This window comes from Suricata suricatta, chromosome 11 (genome assembly GCF_006229205.1).
Source record: "Suricata suricatta isolate VVHF042 chromosome 11, meerkat_22Aug2017_6uvM2_HiC, whole genome shotgun sequence".
Classification (NCBI taxonomy): Eukaryota; Metazoa; Chordata; class Mammalia; order Carnivora; family Herpestidae; genus Suricata; species Suricata suricatta.
In genome coordinates this window covers 9,165,250-9,189,161 of record NC_043710.1, presented here as the reverse complement: position 1 = coordinate 9,189,161, position 23,912 = coordinate 9,165,250, and the positions used below count along the sequence as shown (strand labels likewise).

The following is a 23,912-nucleotide window of genomic DNA, read 5'->3' as shown; positions in this document are numbered from 1 at the left end:
GGACCACAGGAGGGGCCACCTGCACCGCCCCTCTCACATGTGTGCTCCCCCAGGTTTGTGATCCTGTCCGTGGTGCTCTTCGGCCTAGTCTACAACCCGCACGAGGCCTGCTCCCTGAACCTGGTAGACCACGGCCGCGGCTACCTGGGCATCCTGCTGAGCTGCATGATCGCCGAGATGGCCATCATCTGGCTGAGCATGCGCGGGGGCATCCTCTACACGGAGCCCCGTGAGTCCATGCAGTACGTGCTCTACGTGCGCCTGGGTAAGGGCTGCCCGCCTCGGGTGGGGGCCGCCCCGGACCACCCCCACCTCCACCCTCCCCTCGGGCCCCCTCATCTGTCCAGCCCACATCTACTGGGCACGCGCGATGGGCCAGGCCCCGGGCCAGCACCAGGGTCCGGCAGTGAGCCAGCAGAAGTATGGGGCTTACCTTCTGGACCCAGGGTGGGCAGACTGTGGCCTGAGGGCCACATCCAGCCCACCGTCTATTATTGTAAAGAGTTAGATTGGAAGCCGGCCACTCTCGGTTGTCCATGTGCTCACCCCCTGTGGCCGCTTTTGCGTGACTCCAGCCAGCTGAGTAGTCCTGATAGAGTACAGGAGTCAAAAAGACTTACTCCGGCCGTTACAGGAAGAGTTCCTTGGCCCCTGTTCTAGGCCAAGTGCATCTCTCCAGCTGCTCTGAAATCCTCCCCCAGAGAGCGCCCTCCACCCCCCACCCCGCCCCGCTTCCCCACAAGCCTCTCTGGGGCCCAGATCCGCTCCCTGGGAGGCTGGCCTGTGTCCTCTTTCTGAGCTTCAGTTCCAGTGACTTTTCCCGGTCTTTCCTAGTGAATACTTTCTGGTGCTTCCATGAGCTGTGCCAAGCCCTTATTAACCAAGGGAGGAGCCATTATTTATTGGTCTCATTTTACAGATGGGGAATCTGGGGCCCAGAGAGGTTAATTTGTTCCCTCAAGGTCACACAGCTAGCGTATGGTCAGAGCTGAGGTTTGAACCCAGGTTGTCTGTCCCGAAAGCCTGGACTCTGAGCTGTAGTAGGTGCTGCCTATGGAGCCAGGGTCTCTAATGCTGCCCTGTGCCCCCCAGCTGGGGCTCCTCCTTCCTTCTGCCCCATGTGCTGGAGTCTCCTCCTAGGAAATAGCAGTTTCCGTGAGGGACCCCTCTCTTGTCTAATTCTTCGCAGTCCTGTAACTCAGATGTTGTCACCCCATTTTACAGATGAGGAAATGGAGGCCCAGGGAATTAGGTAACGTGCCTAAGATACACCTGATACCAGAGTTCATGGGCACAGTTCTCAAATCCTGAGAGAGCAGAGAAATGCCTTTCTCGGGAGGAGCATCAGGGGCCCAAGGGCATTTAAGCTGAAACAGGAGGCGGGCACCTTGTGGCAGGGCAGAAGGGTGGTGGGGCCGCCATGCGCCGCGGGCCCTCTCTGCTGCAGTGCAGACTGGAGGCTCTGGGGCCCATCGCTGGTGGGCCCGCCACAGCCGTCCTTCAGCCAGGGCCCCGCTCTCTCCTCGCAGCCATCCTGGTGATTGAGTTCATCTATGCCATCGTGGGCATCGTCTGGCTTACTCAGTACTACACCTCCTGCAATGACCTCACTGCCAAGAATGTCACCCTCGGTAGGTGCGCCAGCCCCAGGGCGGGCCAGCATAGGGAAGAGGAGGCTCTGGTGGCCCTTTCCCCAGAGCTGGCGAGCCAGGGAGGTCACCCCGCCCCTCCCCCTCTCGTTTCCCTCCGCTGCCCCGTAGGGATGGTCGTCTGCAACTGGGTGGTCATCCTCAGCGTCTGCATCACCGTCCTCTGTGTCTTCGACCCCACGGGCCGCACCTTTGTCAAGCTAAGAGCCACGAAGAGGCGGCAGCGCAACCTCCGGACCTACAACCTCCGGTCAGTCGGCTGGACGGGTTGGGGGGTGGGGTGCGACCAGACGGGCACAGCTGGCCCCAGGCCGCCCCATCCGCAGCTCGGCCCGTGTGAGCCACGGGCACTGGCCAGAGTCTTAGCCTCTCCCTGCCTCAGTTTCTTGGTCTGTAAAATGGGACGAATGACAGCTCCTGCCTCCAACAACTGCCGTGAGATTTAAATAAGCGGGAGGTGGTGAATGCGGCACGCAGGCATTCGGTGTGGGCTCGGTAAACGGTACCCTTGTTACCATTGCCGTCACCTTCAGTGCTTTTTATTTTCTTTTTTCTTGTTTCCTTTTTAATGTATTTTGAGAGAGAGAGAGAGAGCGAGAGAGCGAGCGAGCGCACAAGAATGCGCATGTATGCAGGGGAGGGGCAGAGAGAGGGGGAGAGAGAAGCCCAGGCAGGCCCCACACTGTCAGCACAAGAGCCCGAGGCAGGGCTGGAGCTCTCAAGCTGTGAGATCATGACCTGAGCCAAAGCTGAGAGCCAGACACTTGAACGACTGAGCCACCCAGGCGGCCCATCGTTAGTGCTTTTACCCACAGCGGTCATTGGAGCAGGAAGCATGCATTACCCAAGCCAAGCATCATGTGCACCAAGTGACGGGGCCTCTGGTGAGAGGCTGTTAGCATCACCTCCGTCAGGCAGGCAGGGCTAGGACACAGAGAAGTTCCGTGACTTGCCTGAGTGACACAGCCAGGCTAGGATGGAGCTAGGCTCGAGCCCAGGAGATCCAGCCTTAGGGCCCTTGCTCCTAATCACTTAGCCTGACTGTCTCTAGGATTAAGGGAGCTGGAGAAGGTTAATCAGAGAAGGCTTCCTGGAGGAGGTAAGTTTTGGACAGCTTTTCAAAGAAAGGGGAAAGCTGTACCGAGTCAGAGAAAATGAGGGAGGGAATCTAGGGTCACGTAATTCCTGTTTCCTGAAAGAAAAAGAAAAGGGAGGGGGGCTTCCAGGGTGCTGCACGGTGACTCTACTATGACCTAGGCCCTGTGAGGAGCCCTTTCCTACCATCAGTCTGCCAGATCATTTGTCGGCCCTGGTGCCCTAAGGAGACCCATTCTATTGATGAGGGTTCTGAGTCCCAGAGAGGGCTGGTCCCTTGCCACAGGTCATGCTGATGAGAGAGGACGTTGTGATCCATCTCAAGGGCAGGGGAACCAGGAGCCCTCAGCCCGGGCAGGAGGTCCGTCCCCCAGAATTCTCCTTGCCCCCCCCGCCAACCCCCACGCCTCTGCTCTCAGCTCCCCTTGGGCCCTCCACGTCAGCTGGGCTCCGCAGCCAGAGCCACACCCGCGCCTGGGCTGGCCACCGCCCAGCCCCAAATAGCAGGTCCAGGAGCCAAGGCCCTGGAGCCCGTGTTCCCTCGTGGCGCAGCGGGCCGCCACCATCCCGTCCCATTTTCGCACTCGGAGCACGCGCCCCTGCCCGACCTGGTTTCTGGGCTCCTGGGGCCCTGGGAAAAAAAAAGGAAATCTCCCCTCTCTGATTCTGGGTAACTGCCCTTGGGGCCCACGGAAGGCAATGCCTTTGCAGTTGTGGACTGTCGTTTTAATTAGAAAGTTTTCCTGTGGCTTCTGGCCCTGTGGGGGTGACGAGGCCTCTCCACAGCCCAGGGCTCCGGCCCATTGCATCTTCTCCAGCTCTGGGGGTGGGGGGTGGGGCAGGAGGGCAGCCTGGGCTGCGGCTTGGTTAATGTGACCACCTCTCTCTCAGGTTGGCCTCCGCTGGCTGTCCCTCAGCTCTGAAAGCCAACAGTTTTTCCAACAAGGACATTTTCAAACCTGCCTGCCCTTCCTCCGGTCCGGAGGGCACACACAAGCCCCACTGTGTCACACTGACAGGCTTTTTAGCCACCGGAAGTCAGGAAGCTCTTTAAGTCCTAGGCTCTCTCTCCTACCAGGGAAATCTTGTAGAGGTTGGGAGATGGATTATTCCCTGGGAGCCTTGACCTTGGATCTTTGCAGCGGTGTCTTCCCTCCCTTCATTTTAGTGAGCCCCAGGGCAGATGGGTGCTGGGTCCATGAACTTTCCGTCCAGGTTCAGGGTCTCTCTGCCCGTGTTGGTCTCCAATAGCCTAACTGATGCATTAGGCCAAACCAGTCACTGCCTCCATCTGCCTCCTGGTGGACACAAGGGGAAGTGCAGTAAAGTGTATAGTCGGCTCTTTCATGAGCCAGAGGCCCAGCAGAAAATACTCTTTAAAAGCCCGTTAGATTAGAAAGAGTTGAAGAATGTGATGCTCTGGGAACCCAGTTTGCCAGCATGCTGGCCCTTCATCAAGGCCCTGGCAGGTGGGATGGAAGGCTGCGCAGGTCCCTTAGAGCTGGTAGATCCCAGAAGCTGTAATCCCCTGATCCCCATTGCACCCTCTCCTAACCGCCTCCTCTAGCCGTGGAAAGCCCTGCGCCTTTCCCTGTCCTTGTGTCCCACTGCCTTATGGAACCAGGACTGCAGAGAGAAGCCAGCAGGCTCAGGAAGGAGGGCCTGGCCTGTCACTCCTGATGGATACTAAGTGCCGTGTAGCCATTGAGGACCACCCGCACCTTCAACTACTAACTACCGAGCGACAGGATCTGAAAGGGCTGGAGAGAGCCGGGAGGGCACATGTCACAAAAGCAACCCAGCCTCTTCTTGCTCAGTCTGGAAACTGACATATTTAATGTTGGATCTCTTTATGCTCAAAACGCACTGATTTCTGGGCACCCAGCATTAAAAAGGGCTCTGTGGATAATTGGCCAGTTCCTCTGCCTTTGGGTACAGACTCTTAGATGCCCCGATCCCCATCAGAGCAGCTTGGCACACTGGGACTGGGGGTGGGGACGGGAACAGACAGGCGCCAGCTGTGCAGATGAAAGGTGGGGGCCCTTGTCCCCTCTTGTGTGAGAAATGCAGGGTTTCATTTGCCCCTTAAACTTCCCCCCAAGACAGAGTGTTGGGTATCTGAAATCCTTTCCAGGAGGAAGTAAGTCTGTCCAACAGGTAACACTGTCCAACAGCTGGAGCAATCTGGGCTTCACAGTGGGTTGGCTGAGAGGCCCAGCCCCCCGCTGCCATCTCCCAGGAGTACTTGAACTACAGAGCAGCCCCCAGTTTGGGCTCCCACCTCTGATGCCCCCAGGGCACGTGGTTGTTCAGTCTGCCAAAAGCTGGGAGCATGGCGGAAGGTGTGCCCTCTTCGGCCAACAGGGGTCTTCCCCCTCAGGGAGTGCCAGGTCATGGGCCACCGGCTTTGGCCAGCCCCAGGCCGGTTCTCTCCCAGACCTCCTGCTGGGGGGCCCTTTGCTGGGATCCTGGGAACAGGCCGCCCTGTTTCCAGCCCTTGTGGGCTGAGGCTCTTCCAGTTCCACCCCCTGACCTCACACATACCAACTCTCCCCCATTGCAGGCACCGCTTAGAGGAGGGTCAGGCCACCAGCTGGTCGCGCCGGCTCAAAGTGTTCCTCTGCTGCACTCGGACGAAGGACTCCCAGTCAGTAAGTCCTGGGAAACCTCTTCCCTTGGGCTCACATCCTCTGTCGGCCCCTCAGGAGCCCTCACTCCCTGGCAGAGGCAGGCGGGGCGGGGCTGGGCGAGGGGTTTTAAGCAAGAGTGAGGTGACAGCCTGCTCCCACCACAATCTGTTATCCACTGACCAACTCCCTCCAGCGGGTGAAACAGCCGGTCCTTGCACTATCAAGGGGACAGAACAGTTCCAAAATCTTCATCCAGCCCCTCCCCCTTGGAACTTACAGCCCAGTGTAGGGAGAACATACTGAAAACTCAGGGTGGCCTGAAGGCAAAGAACGGCACGTGCCACCAGCTACGATGACTCTGGAAGATGCTTGGGGACTGTCAAGTGCTGAGCCCAGACACGCACAGTCAGCCTCCACCCTCTGTGCTCCCAGGGGCGGCCGAGGGGCCGGGCCAGTCAGTGCAAGGGCACTGCAGAAGGAAGGCGGGTCAGCTGAGGGCGGCCCCTGGTGGGGAGGGAAGGACCTCAGGGTCCTCGAGGTGGAGCTCCCCCTCCTCAACCCAGTGCCCCCAGTGCTGGCAGGGCCCTTAGAGACCATCTAGTGCTTGCCTCATTTTACAGATCGGGCAACTGAGGGCCAGACAGGTGGTGTGACTGGCTCAGCATCCCACAGCTAGTTAGTGGCAGAGCCAGTGTGGTCAGGGGACCACTGCTCCCCGAGCCAGATAGCAGGTGCCCCCCATGGGAGCCACCGGAGGCCTGAGGGCCTCCTTCCCTCCAGCAGCCCCTGGTGAGCTGTAGAGTGAGTAATCATGTGTCAGAAAGCCTCCTACCCCATCCCTGGAGGTTCCTTAGGAGGTGGGGTCACCCCCACAGGCCTCTCTGGGCGGGATCTAGGGGGATGCACCCACCTGTCCTGGGCAGAGCCCGGGGCCTGGGAAAAGGCAGAATGTTCTGGGCAGGAGTCGCCCAGGATCTGGGTCCCATCACACGGCAGCCCAGGGAGCAGGTCCAGTCCAGAGCACATCTTGGTCACTCTGCGATGTCGCTGAAAATTTGAATGGAGTGAAAATGAGGGCATTTGCGGACCGTTTCGCATCTCTAGATCTGGCAGCGCCGGACGCAGTCAGCCAGAGCCGAGAAGGGACAAGGCTCTGTTTAGCCTCATCAGGCCTTTTGAGTTTGCAACCCCTGATTTTTCCTCTCTTACAAGTGCCAGACACTCAGGGGTGAAAGAAAGCCAGCAAGAGAGAACCACTTGCCATGAGTTCATTCCCCTCACAGCCTCACCTAAGAGGTCAGGGAGGAACTGGCAGACCCCTCCTCCCACTGAAGCAGGGGAGATACTGAGTGCACTGACCGGCGCGGCTGCCCGCCCCGGGCTCGGGCTGGCCTGAGGACCAGGCTTGCGGGGAACCCCAGGCCCCACGTCACACCTGAGCTTGCAGCTGGGGGTAGCTGGGGGAGGGGGCCTGACACCCCAAAGGCTCAGCTCTTAGGAGGCCTTACAGGGTCACAGCCAGTGGGAGGTGGGAAGAAACTCAGTGTGGAGAGGCAGCAGCCGGGAGCTCAGTTTTGGCTTCTCTGCTAGAGAGAAAGGCGGAGGAGAAGCAAGCCGGGCCGAGCAGGCCTTGATTCCTAGTGACTGGGGAAAGAACAGGAAATGGCTCACGTTGGCATCTGTGCGTGGTAGGCGGTGACGGTGAGTGCCGTAGGAGCTCTGAGGACAGACGAGGGCCGGGAGGTGGAGGACGACGAGGTTCGGTGGCTGTCCCAGGCAGCTCTGGCCAGGTCTGCGGGGCCCAGAGCCCAGGCGAGGGCCCTTGGGGTCACGGCTGCAGAGGCCCACGCGGGGTTGGGTCCCAGCCGGCGCCGCGCACGCGCCGGGGCAAACGTGCACCTGCACTGGGCCCAGAGAGGAGCCCCGGCCCTGGGGGCCTCACGCCTAGTCTCTCACCCTCTCTCTTGCTCCCCTGCCCCCGCCTCCCGCCCCCTTCCCCCAAGGATGCCTACTCAGAAATCGCCTACCTCTTTGCCGAGTTTTTCCGAGACCTCGACATCGTGCCGTCTGACATCATTGCGGGCCTGGTGCTGCTCCGGCAGCGGCAGCGAGCCAAGCGCAACGCGGTGCTAGACGAGGTGAGCGCCTGCCTCCTGCAGGCCTCTCCCTGCTGTCCTGGTGCCGCTCCCCAGGTTCCCGAGGTCACCCTCCGACGCCAGCTCATCCCCTCAGTGCCCGCTGGGCTCCACTCCTGGCTCTTGCTTGCCTGACTTCCCTCTGCTGGGCCGCGTGTGGCTGCCGCCGGGCTGGGGAGGCGCTAACGGACGATGCTCACGATGATGCTTCACCCTCCACGCTCGCCTCCACCCCACTGCCACCGGCACAGTCCCAGTCCCAGCTAGGATCTCCCAGCACCCCTACAAAAGGCACCACCCTCAGCCCGGGCCCCAGTGTCCCTGGGGTGATGGTTGATGCTTTTGGTGGAAAGGGAGCAACTAGAAATGCGAGGAGACCTCGGGTTTAGGAAAACTGGCTGCATCTCGCTCCTTTTGGGGCATTGAGGCCCCCGGGAAGCAGGTGGGCCCGGGCCCCCTTTCTCAGCCATGCGGAGGGACCCGGGGCAGTCAGTGCCTTCACACACCGGTTTTACAGGCGAACAACGACATTTTGGCCTTCCTGTCCGGGATGCCAGTGACAAGAAACACCAAGTATCTCGACCTCAAGAACTCAGTGAGTCAGAAGCAACCCCCACCCTGCCCTGCCTGCCCCGGGTCCCTCTCCCTCTGCTGGGACCACCTGAGCAGAACCACCTGCCCGGACAGCGGGGGCTACACCAGCTCCTCCGTGAGTCCCCCTGCAGCTCTCCGGCAGGCCGCTCACCTCGGTTCACTCACCCCTTCCTCCCAAGCACCCCCACCTCACCCCATCACACTGGTTCTGCGGACAAAACCCTGGACTCCGCTTAACCACACTCAGAACATTTGGTCCTGGCCTCTTAAGGTTATCACATGCTTCACAGGGGCAAGCGGCTTTTGTTACTGCCGCCGCTGCTGGGTCACAAAAGGTGGCAGGACATAACCCGTCGGTTTGAGCTTTTTTGAGCAGCACAACCTCTTTGGGGGCATCTTGACTAGAGACCCGGTGTTTCGCAGATAAAGGTGGGGCTGGTCCTGCGGCCAGGGGAGCCCCTCGCCCACCCCCCACCCCCAATACCACAAGGTCACTGTGCTCGCCGCCCAGGCTAAGACTGCCACCGGCGGCCTCCAGAGCAAACCCACTTAAGGCGCATCAGCTCCGCCACCGTTGCTATGACCTTGAGCGCGTCCTCCATCCCCACGTGCATAGTGGTGCTGGGCACACCTTCCACACACAGCTCTGTGGGGAGAAAAGGAGCCATTCTGAGTCCAGTTCCCTGCACGGTCTCAGCTGAGACCCTACCAGAAGGGATTCACCCCTTGTATCTACAAATCCCCTAGGAAAGCCTCCGTCTGTCCCCACTGCCCAACGTAGGTGTTTGTAGCCCCTCTGAAAATGGCCCACCCCTAGCAGATGCCCAGCCCAGCCTGGGGTCCCCCTGGGCTGGGCTCTCTTACCACATGAAGGGGGCGGGGCAGTGGTAGTCCATGCCCCGCCCTCCAGCCAGAGCCGCAGAGGATAATGACCTGCTTCAGCTCGTTCCTAAAGAGCAGACAGAGCTGGCCCGGGGATGGCTCTGCCCCCTGGGCCCTTATTAAGGCGCTACCTAGTTTGCTTCGAAAGATGACTAATCACCCTCTTTAACTTTTACAAGGTGACTAATTCCCTCTAAGTGCAGGGCCCTCCGGTGCCTGGCACACCCGGGACACTGGAAGCCGCTTTGCTGGGACACCTGTGCCTCCCGCGTCCTTCCAGCCCATCAGGCTGATGACAATAGCCCTGGCCTCAGACGCTGGTTTTCAAACTGGCGCCTTTCTCTGGAGAGATCCCAATCTGCTCCAGACATCCCTCGGGAGCCTGAGACTTGATGAGTCTCCCTAGATTTGCAGACAAAGAACCTGAGGGCCGGGGGAGACAGCTCATGGGCTGGTCTGGTCACCCCTGTGCTTGTGGGGGGCCGGCCCCGCCGCTCAAGGCCTGGACACCCCCAGCTGGAGGGCCCAGGGCCTCTCGGGGTTAAATCTCCCTTCCCAGGCCTGATCTCCGAGGCGGGTGACCGCCACCCATACCTCCCCCTCTCTTTCCTTCTCGGAAAAAACGGGCAAGGAAATCGATCCGGCGCTGCAAGTGTTTTTCTGTCCCCAAATCATTAATTCTGAGGTTGGAGCAGCAGGACAGGTCCCAGGAGGCCTCGTGCCCTGGTTGCAGGGAGATAATTAGGGAAATGCAATTATCATCTGCAGGAGTGGTCGCGCCTCCGCCGCAGGGGGGGCCTGGAGGGGGCAGGGGCCTGGAGGGGGCAGGCAGGAAGGGCAAGAGGTGACCGCCTCCGCCTCCTCTTTTCCAGCAAGAGATGCTCCGATACAAAGAGGTCTGCTACTACATGCTCTTCGCTCTGGCCGCCTACGGGTGGCCCATGTACCTGATGCGGAAGCCCGCCTGCGGCCTCTGCCAGCTGGCCCGCTCCTGCTCGTGAGTACCCCGTCCCGTCCCGTCCTTCCGGCCGGCGCTCGCGGAGGAGCTGAGGGCCCGCAGCCGGGCCAGCCCACGGGGGACACTCTCCCTAAACAGACTGTGCCTGCCGCCCTGCTCCCCCCACCTCCCCTGTGGTCTGTAGCCCACCTTTCAGCTCTTCCACACCGCCTCTGGGCCTAGACCTATCTAGTCGTGCCTCATGCCTGGGCAGGGGAGGGCGTGGGCTTTGGAATCACCCAGCTTCCAGCACCTGCTTTGCATCCAGATGGTGTCACTCGCAGCCTTGGGCAAGTTGACCTCCCTCCCTTATCTGCCTAAGGGGAAGCTGGGGCTGTTGTCCCCTCCCCTGCCCTCTCTCTCTGCCTCTCTCAACCGCTCCCCTCTGCCCACATGTCTCTTTCCTGCTCCTGTCCTGTGCTCTGCCTCTCTGAAAGAAGGGACTTTCCTGGTAGAGGCCCAGGCCCTGGAGGCCTCTGGAAGGACATTAAGAACGCCCTTTAGTGAAAGGCTTTGACCCTCTTCCCAGGGAGATGACAAGGCGTGCACCCCAGCCTTGCCCACAGCCCGCCTCAGGGCGCCCCGTGGACTCTGCTTTCTTAAGTGGGCTCCCCGCCTGGAGCCGTACCCTTCCCTGTCCTCGGCCTGTCCACCCTCAGTGCGGCCCAGACGGGAGGGGAACAGCTCCCTGGTCCCAAAAGGCCGGCAGGCTGGGCGGCAGCTTCTGTTCATGACACCCTGCCCCTGGGGCGGTCACACCCCTTCTGCAGTGCCCTTCATGTCCAGAAAACTGGGTGGTCCTGGGGACCTTGTTCTCCCCACCCGCCCCCCAGTGACTCACAGAGTAGACCATGCACCCCATACCCCCACCCACCACAGGTCCTCCCAGCGTCCCTGGGAGTCCCTGCCTGCCCCTGCCCGAGAAGCTTCTCGAAATGAGCACCAGACCAGGAGTCCCAAGGCCTGGGCTCTGACAGGCCCTGCTCCTTCACTCCCTGGCAGGGTGGAGACGTCCTTTGTGTAGGCGGTGTCTGTCCCACCTGTGCCTGAGGGATTTCAGAAGCCAGGGAGTCACAGGCAGGCTGGGGTTGGAGGGAGGAGACAGCTGCCTGAGAGCAGGAGTCTGGCCCCGAGACCCTGGCCAGCGCCCACTTGGCCCTGCCGTTGGCAGGAACCTCTCCCAGTGTGGATTGAGGCGGTCGCCCACCCCGGGCCCAGTAGCTTCCGAGACCCGGCTGGACCCTGAGTTTGCTCAGCGAGGCCGCTCCTCCCTGGGAAGTATGTCACAGTCCTTTAGACGCTGCCTCCCGGCATCACCGAAAGTCCGGCTCCTTCATAAAATCCCAGCTGTCCTCTCTCCACAGCTGGCTCCGCTCAGGGCTCCGGGCCGGTCTGCTGGGTGCTGGCTCCCTCTGGTGGCCTGAGGAGCAGCTGCACCCTTAGCGGCGTGCCTGGCTCTGCGGCTCAGCCCCTCACAGAGGGGGATGCCTGCTCCGTGCCTGGTGCTGGCGACACAGCGGTAAACCAGGCACAGCCAAGCTTGCCCTGTGGAGCCATCACCCGGCGGCGAGGTACACACAGCACGCAGACAGCGCCCGGGACTGTTGGACAGATGGGTGCTTTGGAGAAAAATGAAGCCGCTGTGCCATCAGGCTGAGGAGCCCTGGCGGGGGCCTGGCTGTGCTAGGTGACGTGTCCGGGGTGGACATCCCCGTGACATGTATTTGAGCAGCGGCTGAAGGAAGTGGAAGGGCTGTCATGCGACACGGCCTGTGCACGCAGGGGGACAGGCAGGCCGGTGGGGCCAGAGGGAAGTCGGAGGCCGGACGGGGCAGCGCCCTTGACCCTTGCAAGGCCTCCAGCTCCAACAGTGGACAGGAAGGGCATCACTGTAGGGTTTTGAGTGAAGTGACGTGGCTTGACTGATGTCTCAGAGGGTCACTGCCAGTTGAGAATGTCAAGGACCAGAGTGGATGAGGGAGATGGGTCAGGAGGCCGCCATGACACTCCAGGCCCGAGATAATGGTGGACGCGGTGGGTTTGAGGGAAAGTGGTTGGAGTCTGTTCTGAATATGAAGGCAGGGTGAGCAGATGTGCCGACCGCCGGGCGGGGGGACGTGGGGTCGGGGGAGGACCCGAGGCCAGCTCCAAGCGTGGGACTGGGCACGGAGCAGCTGGGTGTGAGGGATTCAGGGAGCACCCGAGGGCGGCCCATCGGGGCCTGGGGCCTGGCGTGGTTGGATGGGGGCATGTGGAGGCTGGGAGCAGGGCGGGCGGTTCGGTAGCTTGGAGGAGGAGGCGTTCAGTGCCGGAGACGGGGGAGGAGCAGGTGTGGCAAGCGAGAAGGCCAGAAGATGGTAGCTCTGGCGGAGGACGGGCCCCAGGAGGCTGCCAATGAGGGAGGAGCAGTCCAGGGGTGAGGGGGAGAGAGCGTCTCTGAGGGTGGGGGAGAGACCCACCAGGTCCCGTGCAGCCAGGAGGCCGAGTAGGGCGAGGGCCGTGGGACTTGGAGAGGGAGGTTCCAGGGGGCACGGCAGAGAGGGCTCTCCCGGGTCTCTGAGCCCACTGCCACCCTCGCCAGGTGCTGCCTGTGCCCCGCGCGGCCCCGCTTCGCCCCGGGGGTCACCATCGAGGAAGACAACTGCTGTGGCTGCAACGCCATTGCCATCCGGCGCCACTTCCTGGACGAGAACATGACCGCAGTGGACATCGTATACACCTCCTGCCATGATGCGGTGAGGGGCCGGCGGTCCCCGACCCCACACCCGGCACTGGGGCTTCTCCGCCAGCCTCTTGGGGGAAGGGATCGAGGGAATAAGCAGTGAGGGCCTGGGGACAGGGCGGCGGTCCCTGTAGACCCCGCAGGCAGGACGGCAGTTCTCGGGAGCTCTGAGCTGGTCCAGCCGCCAGAGGAGACCGATTCCTGAGCCTGGAAGACCTGCTCAGGTCACTCATTCCCTGAGTCTGGCCCCATCCCAGGGCCATTCAGCTCATGAGCCCCCCCTTATCCTAGGTCTACGAGACCCCCTTCTACGTGGCAGTGGACCATGACAAGAAGAAGGTGGTGATCAGTATACGGGGAACCCTTTCCCCCAAGGTATGCTGCCCGTGGCTCCCAGCTCACCCTGGTGGACACCCTCCCAGCCCCCCCACGGGGTGCCCGTCCTCCTCACCCCACCCCTCTCTCTCCACAAGGACGCACTGACAGACCTGACCGGTGACGCAGAGCGCCTCCCCGTGGAGGGCCACCACGGCACCTGGCTGGGACACAAGGTACGCCCCCTTCTGGGCCCCTGAGGGCCCCTTGCCCTCTCTCCTTCCCTGTTGGCACACAGACCTGTCTCCTTGCCACGGTGGGGGGCCTCCCTGCTTGCGGCCCCCCCAGCCCCCGCCCAGGAGAGATTGGTCAGAGAGGTGCCGGTTCATTTAGAAGTTCACCGTGACCCACCCACCAGGCCCCCACGGTCCTGCCGGGCCCAGATCCTGCCCCAGAAAAGCCTGAGGAGGCCGCTGGGAAGAGATCGCACAGGTTCCTGGTACACACACTACTCTTCGGAGCCTCAGTTTGGTCATCTGTGAGGTGGAGCTGATGTGATCAAGCATTCACCAGACCCCACAGCCGGCTTGTCAGGAGGGCCGAAGGGGAAGTGGCTGGGACAGGATTAGTGAGCTGCCAGCCTCTGGTTTTACTGGTGCCTCCCTGCCCGTGACGACTGCCTCTGCTCCTCCTTCCCCAGGGAATGGTCCTCTCGGCCGAGTACATCAAGAAGAAGCTGGAGCAGGAGATGGTCCTGTCCCAGGCCTTTGGGCGAGACCTGGTGAGGCGTTTTCCCTGCCGGAGAGCCCAGGCCACCTCTGCCTCCCCCAGGGGGCAGCACGGGGGCAGCAGCGCAGCAGGCCCGGCTCCTACGCCTTCCTTGGGTGCCTGGCTCCCAGCCCCCTCCTCACTTGCTCAGCCCCTCCCACCCGCTCTGACCCCTTCCTCTTTTGCCCCGGCATTTCTTGGGCTCCCCTGCTCAGCCCCACCCAGCTGTGAGCACCTGCTCCTTGCCAGGCACTGGCGGCACAGAGATGGTTGGGGCTTCAGAATCTGGCGACAGAAAACCTTTGCAGGGCCGATCGAAAGGGTGTCGCTCTATTGGGGTGATCTCCTGAGGTGCCGCCAGCTGCCCTTCCCAAAGCCAAGCAGTCCCCGGCCTCCAGAGAGCCCAGTCTGGGGGTTGGGGCGTGGAAACAGGGACAGGTGAACAAATGACTCTGAGTATAATCCGTATAGACCGTATGCTCTTCCGTTAGAGTAATCGCCATATACGAAGGTCTGCCGCCAGTGTAGAAGCAGTGTCTGGGAGGGAGTAAGCCTCTCCTGGAAAATCCGGAAGGGCTTCTCCCAGGGGGTACGCTGAGCAGGGTTTTGAAGGACCCGTAGGAGTCTGTTAGGAGAGCCTCCCCAACGAGTTGCTCTGCGTGAGTCTAGCTTGGCCCTTCCTCTGCCCCCAGCAGCCACGCGGCACAGACAGGATCCCGGGACCCTGGGAAGAGCCGTCCGTCTGCCTCCCTGGTCTCCGCGGGTCCAGACAGTCAGCGGGGCAGGGCTCTCAGCTTTCTCTCGGTTTTCAGGGCCGCGGCACCAAACACTACGGCCTGATTGTGGTGGGCCACTCCCTGGGTGCAGGCACCGCTGCCATCCTCTCCTTCCTTCTGCGCCCCCAGTACCCTACCCTCAAGTGCTTTGCCTACTCCCCACCAGGGGGCCTGCTCAGGTGAGCAGCCTGCGGCGTTGGCTTGGAGTAGGGGTGGGGGGCTAAAGACTTCAGAGCTCGCCTGGGCGGTCTGGCTTCTGGTCGTGTGGGGGCCTGGGACCCTCCTGGTAAGTGCAGAGGGAGTATTCTGTCAAATGCCAGGGAAACTCCAGGATCTACGCCCGGCAGAGCCTCTCTGTGACAGCGAGCCGGCAGCCCGGCCTGGTGCCCAGGAGCTCCCCAGAGGGCCTTGAATCAAAAGCTAACCCCAGGGGTGCTGGAGCAGGGCCCGCTTGCCACCCCTGCCTCAGCACCCCCACCCCCTTTGCAGCGAGGATGCCATGGAGTACTCGAAGGAGTTCGTGACGGCCGTGGTTCTGGGCAAAGATCTTGTCCCCAGGCGAGTTGCAAGTCACAAGTCGCTCCGTCTCTCTAACTGTCCTGGTCAGCGGTTCCTCCCTCCTGGGGTGGGGAGAGGGGACTCCCATCTCCCTGGGGAATCCCAGAGCCCCCGGGGGCCCCCAGAGCAAGAGGACGGGTGGCCCCACCCAGCAGTGACCTCCGTCCACTGGCTCAGCCCTGCTGAGCTGCAGACCCCCGCCTGCCCGCCCGTATCACCCTGTGATCCTGATGGCATTGTTGTCTTGTTTCTGTGGCTGCCGCGTGCCTGCCCCTCCGCCCCCAACCCCCCACCCCCCCACACCTCTCCCAGCCCCTGGCCAGGCCAGGCTGACGCCCGTCTTGCTTCCTTCCCCAGGATCGGCCTGTCGCAGCTGGAAGGCTTCCGCAGACAGCTCCTGGATGTCCTGCAGCGAAGCACCAAGCCTAAAGTGAGCCCCCGCCCCTCCCTCCTGCCTGGAAGCCTCACCTGCCTTGTGCCCTGCCAAGCACAGGCCCCGGCCATGTGAGGCCATGGCTGGCTGTGGCTGAGGTCATGGGAACCCCAGGCCCTCAGACTCTCCGACCTCCAAGCTCACCACGTCTCACCCCACCAACCCCGCCTGCCCTTGTGCGGAGGGGGACACCGAGGCCGAGGCCCAGAGCGGGCAAGGGACTCGCTTTGGCTTACGCAACCTGTAACTGAGTCAGGACTGCAGCCAAGCGGGCCCGAAGCTCGGTGCTTCGAGTTTGTGACAGGACACCTACCCCCCTCACCGCCCAGCCCACTGCAGCTCTCCGGGCTCCAGAAGGGGGCTGCCACCCCGGAGGTCTGGGAGCACTTTGTTCTGCTGCTTTGCTGTGCCTAAAGAGAGGGTGCCCCCCCCCCAATCCCTCAGCAGGTCTCCCAGGACACAGGGGGCTCTTCGTGTGGCCTCAGCATGCCAGGCGGGGGTGGGGCTGTGGCCAGGTACCCTCAGGCAGGCGGGCAGGGGCCGACCAAGACCAGCTTGTCCCCGATGACCCCCAGGCTGGCCCCCACCCCGTCAACCGTCTCTGCCCAATTTGGACTGTTTGCAGCCTTGGTGCCCGTGACCCGGCAGGGCCCTGGTCAGGCAGCAAGGCCTGAGGGGACCACATCTGCCTGCAGGAGCCTGGTTCTGGGAGGCGGGTAGCTGGGAGCCAGTGCAGGCGCAACCGGGCCTGGGAGGTGCAGCTGCACTGACCCCCAGGGTCTGTCCGGTGTCTGCCTCTGGAAATGACCCAGAGCAAGTCCCCTCCCTTCGCTGGGCTGCCTCCCTGTCCTCTAGGTTAGGTGTTGACTGCTCTGCCTGCCCCTCTCCAGCCCTGACATTCAGCCCTGGTGTGGCATCTGTCCTTGGCGTGTCTGGCCCTCCTGGCCACCACGTGCCTCAGCCACTGCCTCCTCAGGTGGGCACTGCCCTTCCCTCCACCCGTGGCCATCCCAGCTGCCACCTGTCACCAAGGGCCCCCCTCCTGACCCTTCTGCCCCTGCCCACCCAGCCAGCCCTGCTCAGCTCTGTCCCCATCTCCCCCCTGCCCTGCACAGTGGCGAATTATCGTGGGGGCCACCAAGTGCATCCCCAAGTCGGAGCTGCCTGAGGAGGTGGAGGTGGCCACGCTGGCCAGCACACGGCTCTGGACCCACCCCAGCGACCTGACCATCGCCCTGTCAGCCAGCACCCCCCTCTACCCACCTGGCCACATCATCCACGTGGTCCACAACCACCCAGCAGAGCAGTGCTGGTAGGGGGCTTCCCGTGACCCGGGGGCTGGCCTTGTTTAGTCACCCTTGGGATGGGATGGGGGGCAGTGGGGAGAGGCTGGGAGACACTGCTGGCCCCAGGATGGAACAGGGTGGGGGTGGTGAGCGGAGGCTGGGAGACACTGGCCCCCGGACACTCCCGGCAGGGGTGGCCCTCTCCTGGGGCCCTGGAAGTGGAAGAAAAGACCAGTCCAGAGCAGGACTCCGGGCTCCTCCCTTGAGAGTCCCAGCAGCTCTCCCCACTTACAAAAGCAGAGGCCCCGGCCAGCTCACACCTCACTTGGCATCCCCTCTGGGATTAGATGGCAGCAGTTGTGACAGGGGCCAGGCGGGGGGTGGTGGGACCGAAAGGTGGGCGAGCTGCACACAGACCTCTCCCCAACTTCTCGCTCTTTCAGAGGGTCGGGACTGGATTCTCCTTCCCAGCAACAAAAGGCTCGTGGGGCAGGTGTGGCCCAGGCCACGAGTGGGTTATAGGCTCTGTAGGGACAGCGGCTGAGGCCCATTTGGCATAAAGGTCCCTGGCTGGGGTTGGGGGGAGGGTGGGGGCTGAGACAGGAGCAGGGAGCCCGGGACCTTGGGGGCCTCAGCCAGGGTGTCACCGCCCACTCAGCTTCCCTCCGGTGCCTGTGTCCCCAGCTGCTGTGAGCAGGAGGAGCCCACGTACTTTGCCATCTGGGGCGACAACAAAGCCTTCAACGAGGTGATCATCTCACCGGCCATGCTGCATGAGCACCTCCCCTACGTGGTCATGGAAGGGCTCAACAAGGTGAGCCCCTACGCGGCCCCGGGCAGTGACGGCTCAGCACCCTGCGGCGTTCTGCTGGCCGGTCTCCGCACCCATGTCACAAGCAAGGGTGCAGACTCTCAGAGAAGTGAACCAGGACTCGGGTTCTGGCCCCTACGTCCCTGCCGCCATGTGGTCCCGAAATGGGGAGTTTAGGAGACTCCCAGGGGCCTGGCCCTGAGGAAGGCTGAGCTTAGAGGGCCTGAAGGCCACCTGGCACTTGACAGGAGCACAGCCATGCACTGGCACACCTGACCACGGAAAGGCTGACCAGAGGGAAGGAAAACCCCAACCTGGCCCATCTGCGGGGCATGCCTTCCTGGTAGAGCAGGGACCTGAGGCGGGGAGCCAGGAGCGGGGCCCAGCTCTGGCCTGCTGCCCCCATGTGATTGTCACCCCTCCAACACCACCACCGCCACCGCCACCAGCCTGCCCAACCTGTCCCCAGGTGCTGGAGAACTACAACAAGGGGAAGACGGCCCTGCTCTCTGCTGCTAAGGTCATGGTGAGCCCCACGGAGGTGGACTTGACCCCCGAGCTGATCTTCCAGCAGCAGCCGCTGCCCACAGGGCCCCCCGTGCCCGCTGGCCTCGCCCTAGACCTGCCCGCCACAGACCACCGAAATAGCAGCGTCAGGTGAGCCCTGCCTGCACGGCCCCGGCTCCGGCCCTGGGACTGTGTACAGGTGCCACGGCGTGTTGCAGAGCACAAAGGTTTGTGCACGCATATGTTGTGCACGTACTGGGCCCCTGCGTGTTCAAGGAGCTCTGCACACGTGCACGGGAGGACTGGCACGTGTCCCCTCCACCTGGATCTCCCACTCAGCTCCCACACTGCCCCCTGGCCTGCCATCACTGAAGCCCTCATGGGAGCGTGGCCATCTAGGGATGCGCAGACACACGGCCACAAGCACCCGGATTCACTCATAGCCATCTAGGCCCAAACAGATGGACGTCCATGCACTTACATACACGCACACGTATGTCCTTGTGTTGAAGCTGACGGGTGCATACACGTGTTCACAAATAGCTCTAAGGGCATGGAGAGCCCCCTACAGACATGCTCACGTATAGGACATACAACACGGAGGCCGAGACATACGTTCAGAAGGACGCGCCAGGATGGGCAACCGTGCCCATGAATGCATGCACGTGCCTGTGCCCAGGCCAAGCCGTGCAGACACGTCTGGGCCAGCCGACATATGGAAGCTTGGTCTGCGCACTGTACACGCAGCACAGAGCCATGAACGCATGTTCCCAGGCCCACACACATGCTGTGTTCAAGCACACTCTTACAAGGGGTGGCTCCTGGCGGGCGGGAATCTTCCTGCCTCTCTGGGACCCTTCCTTCCTGCCCAGGTCACAGATTTGGCCAGAAGGCTGCTCAGAACGGTGCTCACTGCTTCCTGGCCCTTGGCAGGGACACCAGGACATCTCCCTCTCCCATTTGTGCAAGTCCTGGGGCAGCTACGTGACCGCATGAGGGAGCCAGTGTCCCCTCGCAGTAGCGGCTGCATCCCCCCCCAAATCTCTACAGCAGAGGGGTCCAACCCATAGGAGAAGCTGGAGGAACCTCAGTGTGAGGAAGGAAGTGATCCCAGCCCTGGCAGAGGTGGGGGTAGATGGCGGGTGGGGAGGGGTGGTGCTGAGGGTCTGAGAACCATTGGGGGCAGCTCAGGGCAGTGCTCTTTCCCGTTACCCCTCTCCTCTTCCCTCTCCCAACTCCCACCATTGCCTCCTGAGTGACATGGGGCAGCCAGTATCTCTGAGCCTCAGGCTACCAGCAGGTGCAGGGTGCCCCAGCGGCCTCCCAGGCTTAGGCCTTCAGGGCTCCCTGCCCCCAACATCAGCCCTATTGCCTTCTGCCTTGGGTTCTCCTGAGTTGTTTTTTAAAAATAGGGGTCCCTGGAGCACCTGAGTGGTTCAGTGTTTTGAGCTTACCACTCTTGATTTCGGCTCAGGGCATGGGCTCACAGGTTGTGAGTTTGAGTCCCACCTCAGGCTCTGAGCTGACAGTGTGGAGCCTGCTTCGGACCCTCGGTCTCCTCCTCTCTCTCTCTCTCTCTGCCCTGTCCTTGCTCGCTCGTTCTCTCTCTCAAAATAAATGAACATAAGTAAGTAAGTAAGGGTCCATGGGGTGCCTGGGTGGCTTAGTAGGTTAAGCCTCCAACTCTTGATCTGGGCTCAGGTCATGACCTCAGGTCATGCATGATCTCACGGTTCCTGAGTTTAAGCCCCACATCAGGTTCTGTGCTTGGGATCCTGTCTCTCCTCTCTGCCCCACACCTCCTTGTTCGCTTGCTAGCCCGCACACGCTCTCTTTCTCTCTCTCTCTCAAAAATAAACATTTAAAAAGCCCCTTTAAGAAATAAATAAAAGAAATTTAAAAAGAAATAAACAAAAAATAGTAAGGGTCCCTGCCCCACACTGTTCAACCACCGCTGAATGAACTTCCCCCCTCCTCCCCTCCCCAAGTTCCCTCCCTTCCCCGCGAGTGGGAGGAGTCTCTGCCCCTCCGGAGTCTCACGCCCCGCCCCACCCCGCCCTCCCCTCCGTAGGAGCAAGTCCCAGTCTGAGATGAGCCTGGAGGGCTTCTCGGAGGGGCGGCTGCTGTCCCCGGTGGCGGCGGCTGCAGCAGCCCGCCAGGACCCCGTGGAGCTGCTGCTGCTGTCCACCCAGGAGCGGCTGGCGGCGGAGCTGCAGGCCCGGCGGGCGCCGCTGGCCACCATGGAGAGCCTCTCGGACACGGAGTCGCTGTACAGCTTCGATTCGCGCCGCTCGTCTGGCTTCCGCAGCATCCGCGGCTCCCCCAGTCTCCACGCCGTGCTGGAGCGCGACGAGGGCCACCTCTTCTACATCGACCCCGCCATCCCGGAGGAGAACCCGTCGCTGAGCTCGCGCACCGAGCTGCTGGCGGCCGACAGCCTGTCCAAGCACTCCCAGGACACGCAGCCCCTGGAGGCGGCCCTGGGCAGCGGCGGCGTCACCCCAGAGCGGCCCCCCAGCGCGGCGGCCAACGAGGAGGAGGAAGAGGTGGGGGGCGTTGACGGCGGCGGCGGCGGGGCGGCCCCGGGGGCGGAGCTGGCGCTGCACAACGGGCGCCTGGGGGACTCGCCCAGCCCTCAGGTGCTGGAGTTCGCCGAGTTCATCGACAGCCTCTTCAACCTGGACAGTAAGAGCAGCTCTTTCCAGGACCTCTACTGCATGGTGGCGCCCGAGAGCCCCACCAGCGACTATGCCGAGGGCCCCAAGTCTCCCAGCCAGCAGGAGATCCTGCTCCGCGCCCAGTTCGAGCCCAACCTGGTGCCCAAGCCTCCGAGGCTCTTTGCCGGCTCGGCCGACCCCTCCTCGGGCATCTCGCTGTCGCCCTCCTTCCCGCTCAGCTCCTCGGGCGAGCTCATGGACCTGACGCCCACGGGTCTCAGCAGCCAGGAGTGCCTGGCAGTGGACAAGATCCGGACTTCGACCCCCACCGGCCCAGGGGCCAGCCCCACCAAGCAGGACGACCTGGTCATCTCGGCTCGCTAGCACCCCAGGCGTGGCTGCCAGCCGAGGCGCAGGCCAGAGTAGGTGGCCCCCTCAGGCTCCTGGTGGCTGCCCCCCAGGGCCAGGCCACTTTGAGGAGATGCCCCCAGGGGCCAGTTTCGCCTCGGGCACGGGGCAATGCTGCTGAGCTGGGGGTCCGCATCCCTACCTCAGCTTAGGACCACCAGGCGGCTGGGATCTGGGTCCTCCAGACCCGGGAGGGGTGTGATGCAGGGGGCGGGGAGCCTGGGGCAGCGCTCTGCCATCTCGGCCCGCCTGTCCCCCCACAGGGCATCTCGGCACCCCCCTTCCAGGACCGGCAGTGGGCATGCTGACTCCCCATCACTGCCGTCTGCTCCCCCAGGGCCCAGATGAGAGGAGCCCTCTCCCCACATATTCCTGTCTGTGGTTCAGACGGCATCTACCCTGGCCACGCCCCCAGATCCGGTGCCTGCTGGCCAGCCCCCTGGGGTGACCCCACACCATGGTGGCCTGCAGTGCTGCGTATGTTTACAGAAGCCGGTGGGCTGAGCTCAGGATGCGTCCTGGGCTTGCAAGTTCCGAGCAGGGAAGGGAGGAAGGCCAGTCTCCACAGAGCCCAAGGCAGCCATGGAGGCTGGAGGGGCCCAGAGGGGCCTGGGGGAGGGTGGGATCAAGATGACCCTTCTCTGCTCAGTGCCCCTCATGCTGATCCCTCTGGCAGTGGGTTCTGGGCTCCCCTGCCTGCCCTGTCTGCCCATCACTTCCTGGCTTGCCTTCTACCCCCAGGGATCCTGGCCACTCAAAGGGTGGCAGGCACAGGTGTGACTACCCCTGGCTGCAGAGTCAGAGCCCTGGGAAGGAGGAGGGCACCCAAGTCCCCCTTCCTTTGAGTGCTCCTTGTAACCCCTTGATATCACCTCGCCCCATGCCTAGGCAGCCTCGGAGCCTGGATCTGAAAACCGAACTGCCTCCACTCCCCAACACCCCCTCCTCACTGGCCTGAGATCCTTCCTGGCAGTGGGCTTTTCTTCCCTCCGCCCCGCCCCTCCATCAATGTTCTGTTGGCAGGAAGCGGAGCCTAGAGCAGGGTATTGTGGGAGCTGACTAAAGGGGATACAAAAAGGCCTGGGGCTCTGGGGCTGACCTAGGTTAGCTGGAGGCCTCCACAGCCCACACCTGAGGGGATCCTTCTCTGCTGGGTTGGGGAGGCCACAGGGAGGCCAGCCTTTCCCCAGAAACCGAGTGGGGAAGGTACGTGCTGGCGTGGCGCGTGTGTGCATGTGCGTGAGTGTGCGCTGATCCCGAGGAAGGGGCCACTGGGACACCTGCCCCTCCCCACCTGCCCTGCCACCTTCCCAGCCCACCAAGGACACATGGGGACCCATGCAAGGGGGTGGGGAGGGGCACAGGATGAGCTCAGTTTCAGAAGTATCCTACCTGCTGCTCTGATCCTGGGTTTGGAAAACTGATGTGTGCCCAGGCGCTGACTGCCCGCTTGTGCCTTCGTCTCCTCGGAGGCATACTCCTCCTCTCTGGCCCCCCACGGCCTCTCTGGGGCTGCTAGACTCCCCTGACCAAGACTCCCCCACCCTCATCTCTTGGTCACTGGTATCTAGGGCCTGTGTCCAGACCCCTGTCCCACGCACAGCTGGGACTGGCCTGGACACTGGCCTGGGGCCCCTGCCCACCCTGATGGCTGGAGACACTGACCACTGACTTGGGAGCTGGGCCTCCCTCCCTCTCTGACACCCCCCCTCCCACCCCCACCCCCCGCCGCTGTGGCCCCGCTGCTGGCATAGCCTGGGCCCAGCGCAGACACAGGATGGAATCAGTAGCTCTTAAAGTTTAAAAAAAGAAAACAAAAACAAATCGTAAATCAGAGTAAAGTTCCAACAAGCACCTCAGCCAATTGCAGGGAGAGACTTGGTGTCTGGCCTTTTAATTCCTCCTCTGCCAGGGTGGCCCTGGGACCTCTAAGGGGGCACGGTCCCCACCCATGCCCAGGACTGAGCCATCAGGGACAGACACCCACCCTCAAGCCCCCGGCCACACAAAGGTTACGGACTTGGGGCTGGGGCAGGCTCGGACTCAGCCCTGGATGCCCAGGGTCAGCCTCCCACCCCCTGAACCCGCCCCCCTCACCACACCCTGCAGGATGGGCCTGCTGCACATCTCTCCCCTCCTCCCTACACCGCCCTTGGGGGGTCTGAGCCACCCCCCTCAGCCCAGCTAGGCTCAGACCCACCCCCACTCTGTCCCCCAGATCGCAGCACAAGCTTTCCCAGCCGCGAGCTGGCCTGCCCTCCCAGGGGCCTGGGTGACCTCCATATGCAATCGGTAGGGAGCAACTGGGCCCCACAGACACTCAGGCACTGCGCGTGCCATTCTCCCGTGACTTTTTGTACTTACTGTATGAAAGATCCAAACTAATATTGCTGTAAAAAGGAGAGAAAAATTAATATAGCTTATTCTATAAATATATCTGTATATAAAGGTTTCTGTATATTGTATAGAGCTGTGTATAAACTGGATGTAGACGCACTCTGGCTGCCTTGATGACCTGTCTTCCCAGCAGGTGGGGATGGGGGCGAGGGGGAGCCTCGCTGCTGAGGGCAGGGGTGGCAGGGGGGCTCCGAGACTGGCCTTCGAGGCCCTGGCCTAGGACCACACTCTGAGGGACCAGAAGCCCCACACGAATGGGGAGCAGGCCACTGAAGACTTACCAGGAGATCTG

At 62.3% G+C, this 23,912-nt stretch overlaps 1 protein-coding gene across 4 annotated transcripts in view; it reads left to right on the top strand.

Annotated features, from left to right (window-relative positions):
• Window positions 1-22,944, top strand: part of DAGLA (diacylglycerol lipase alpha) — a 60,140-nt gene extending 37,196 nt beyond the window's left edge. For 3 of the 4 annotated variants that reach the window (XM_029956619.1, XM_029956618.1, XM_029956617.1), the window contains exons 3-20: window positions 54-265; window positions 1,530-1,631; window positions 1,761-1,899; window positions 5,308-5,395; window positions 7,378-7,512; window positions 8,027-8,104; window positions 9,858-9,982; window positions 12,564-12,717; window positions 12,996-13,079; window positions 13,178-13,255; window positions 13,720-13,800; window positions 14,600-14,742; window positions 15,053-15,121; window positions 15,479-15,551; window positions 16,670-16,866; window positions 17,525-17,654; window positions 18,121-18,308; window positions 20,230-22,944. In XM_029956619.1, coding sequence (XP_029812479.1) covers window positions 54-265; window positions 1,530-1,631; window positions 1,761-1,899; window positions 5,308-5,395; window positions 7,378-7,512; window positions 8,027-8,104; window positions 9,858-9,982; window positions 12,564-12,717; window positions 12,996-13,079; window positions 13,178-13,255; window positions 13,720-13,800; window positions 14,600-14,742; window positions 15,053-15,121; window positions 15,479-15,551; window positions 16,670-16,866; window positions 17,525-17,654; window positions 18,121-18,308; window positions 20,230-21,199 — 3,046 coding nt within the window. In that variant the 3' untranslated portion in view covers window positions 21,200-22,944. Of the gene's footprint in view, window positions 1-53; window positions 266-1,529; window positions 1,632-1,760; window positions 1,900-5,307; window positions 5,396-7,377; window positions 7,513-8,026; window positions 8,105-9,857; window positions 9,983-12,563; window positions 12,718-12,995; window positions 13,080-13,177; window positions 13,256-13,719; window positions 13,801-14,599; window positions 14,743-15,052; window positions 15,122-15,478; window positions 15,552-16,669; window positions 16,867-17,524; window positions 17,655-18,120; window positions 18,309-20,229 lie in introns of those variants that run through there. The other variant, XM_029956620.1, reaches the window with a different exon arrangement.
• The last annotated feature ends 968 nt before the right edge of the window (window positions 22,945-23,912 follow it).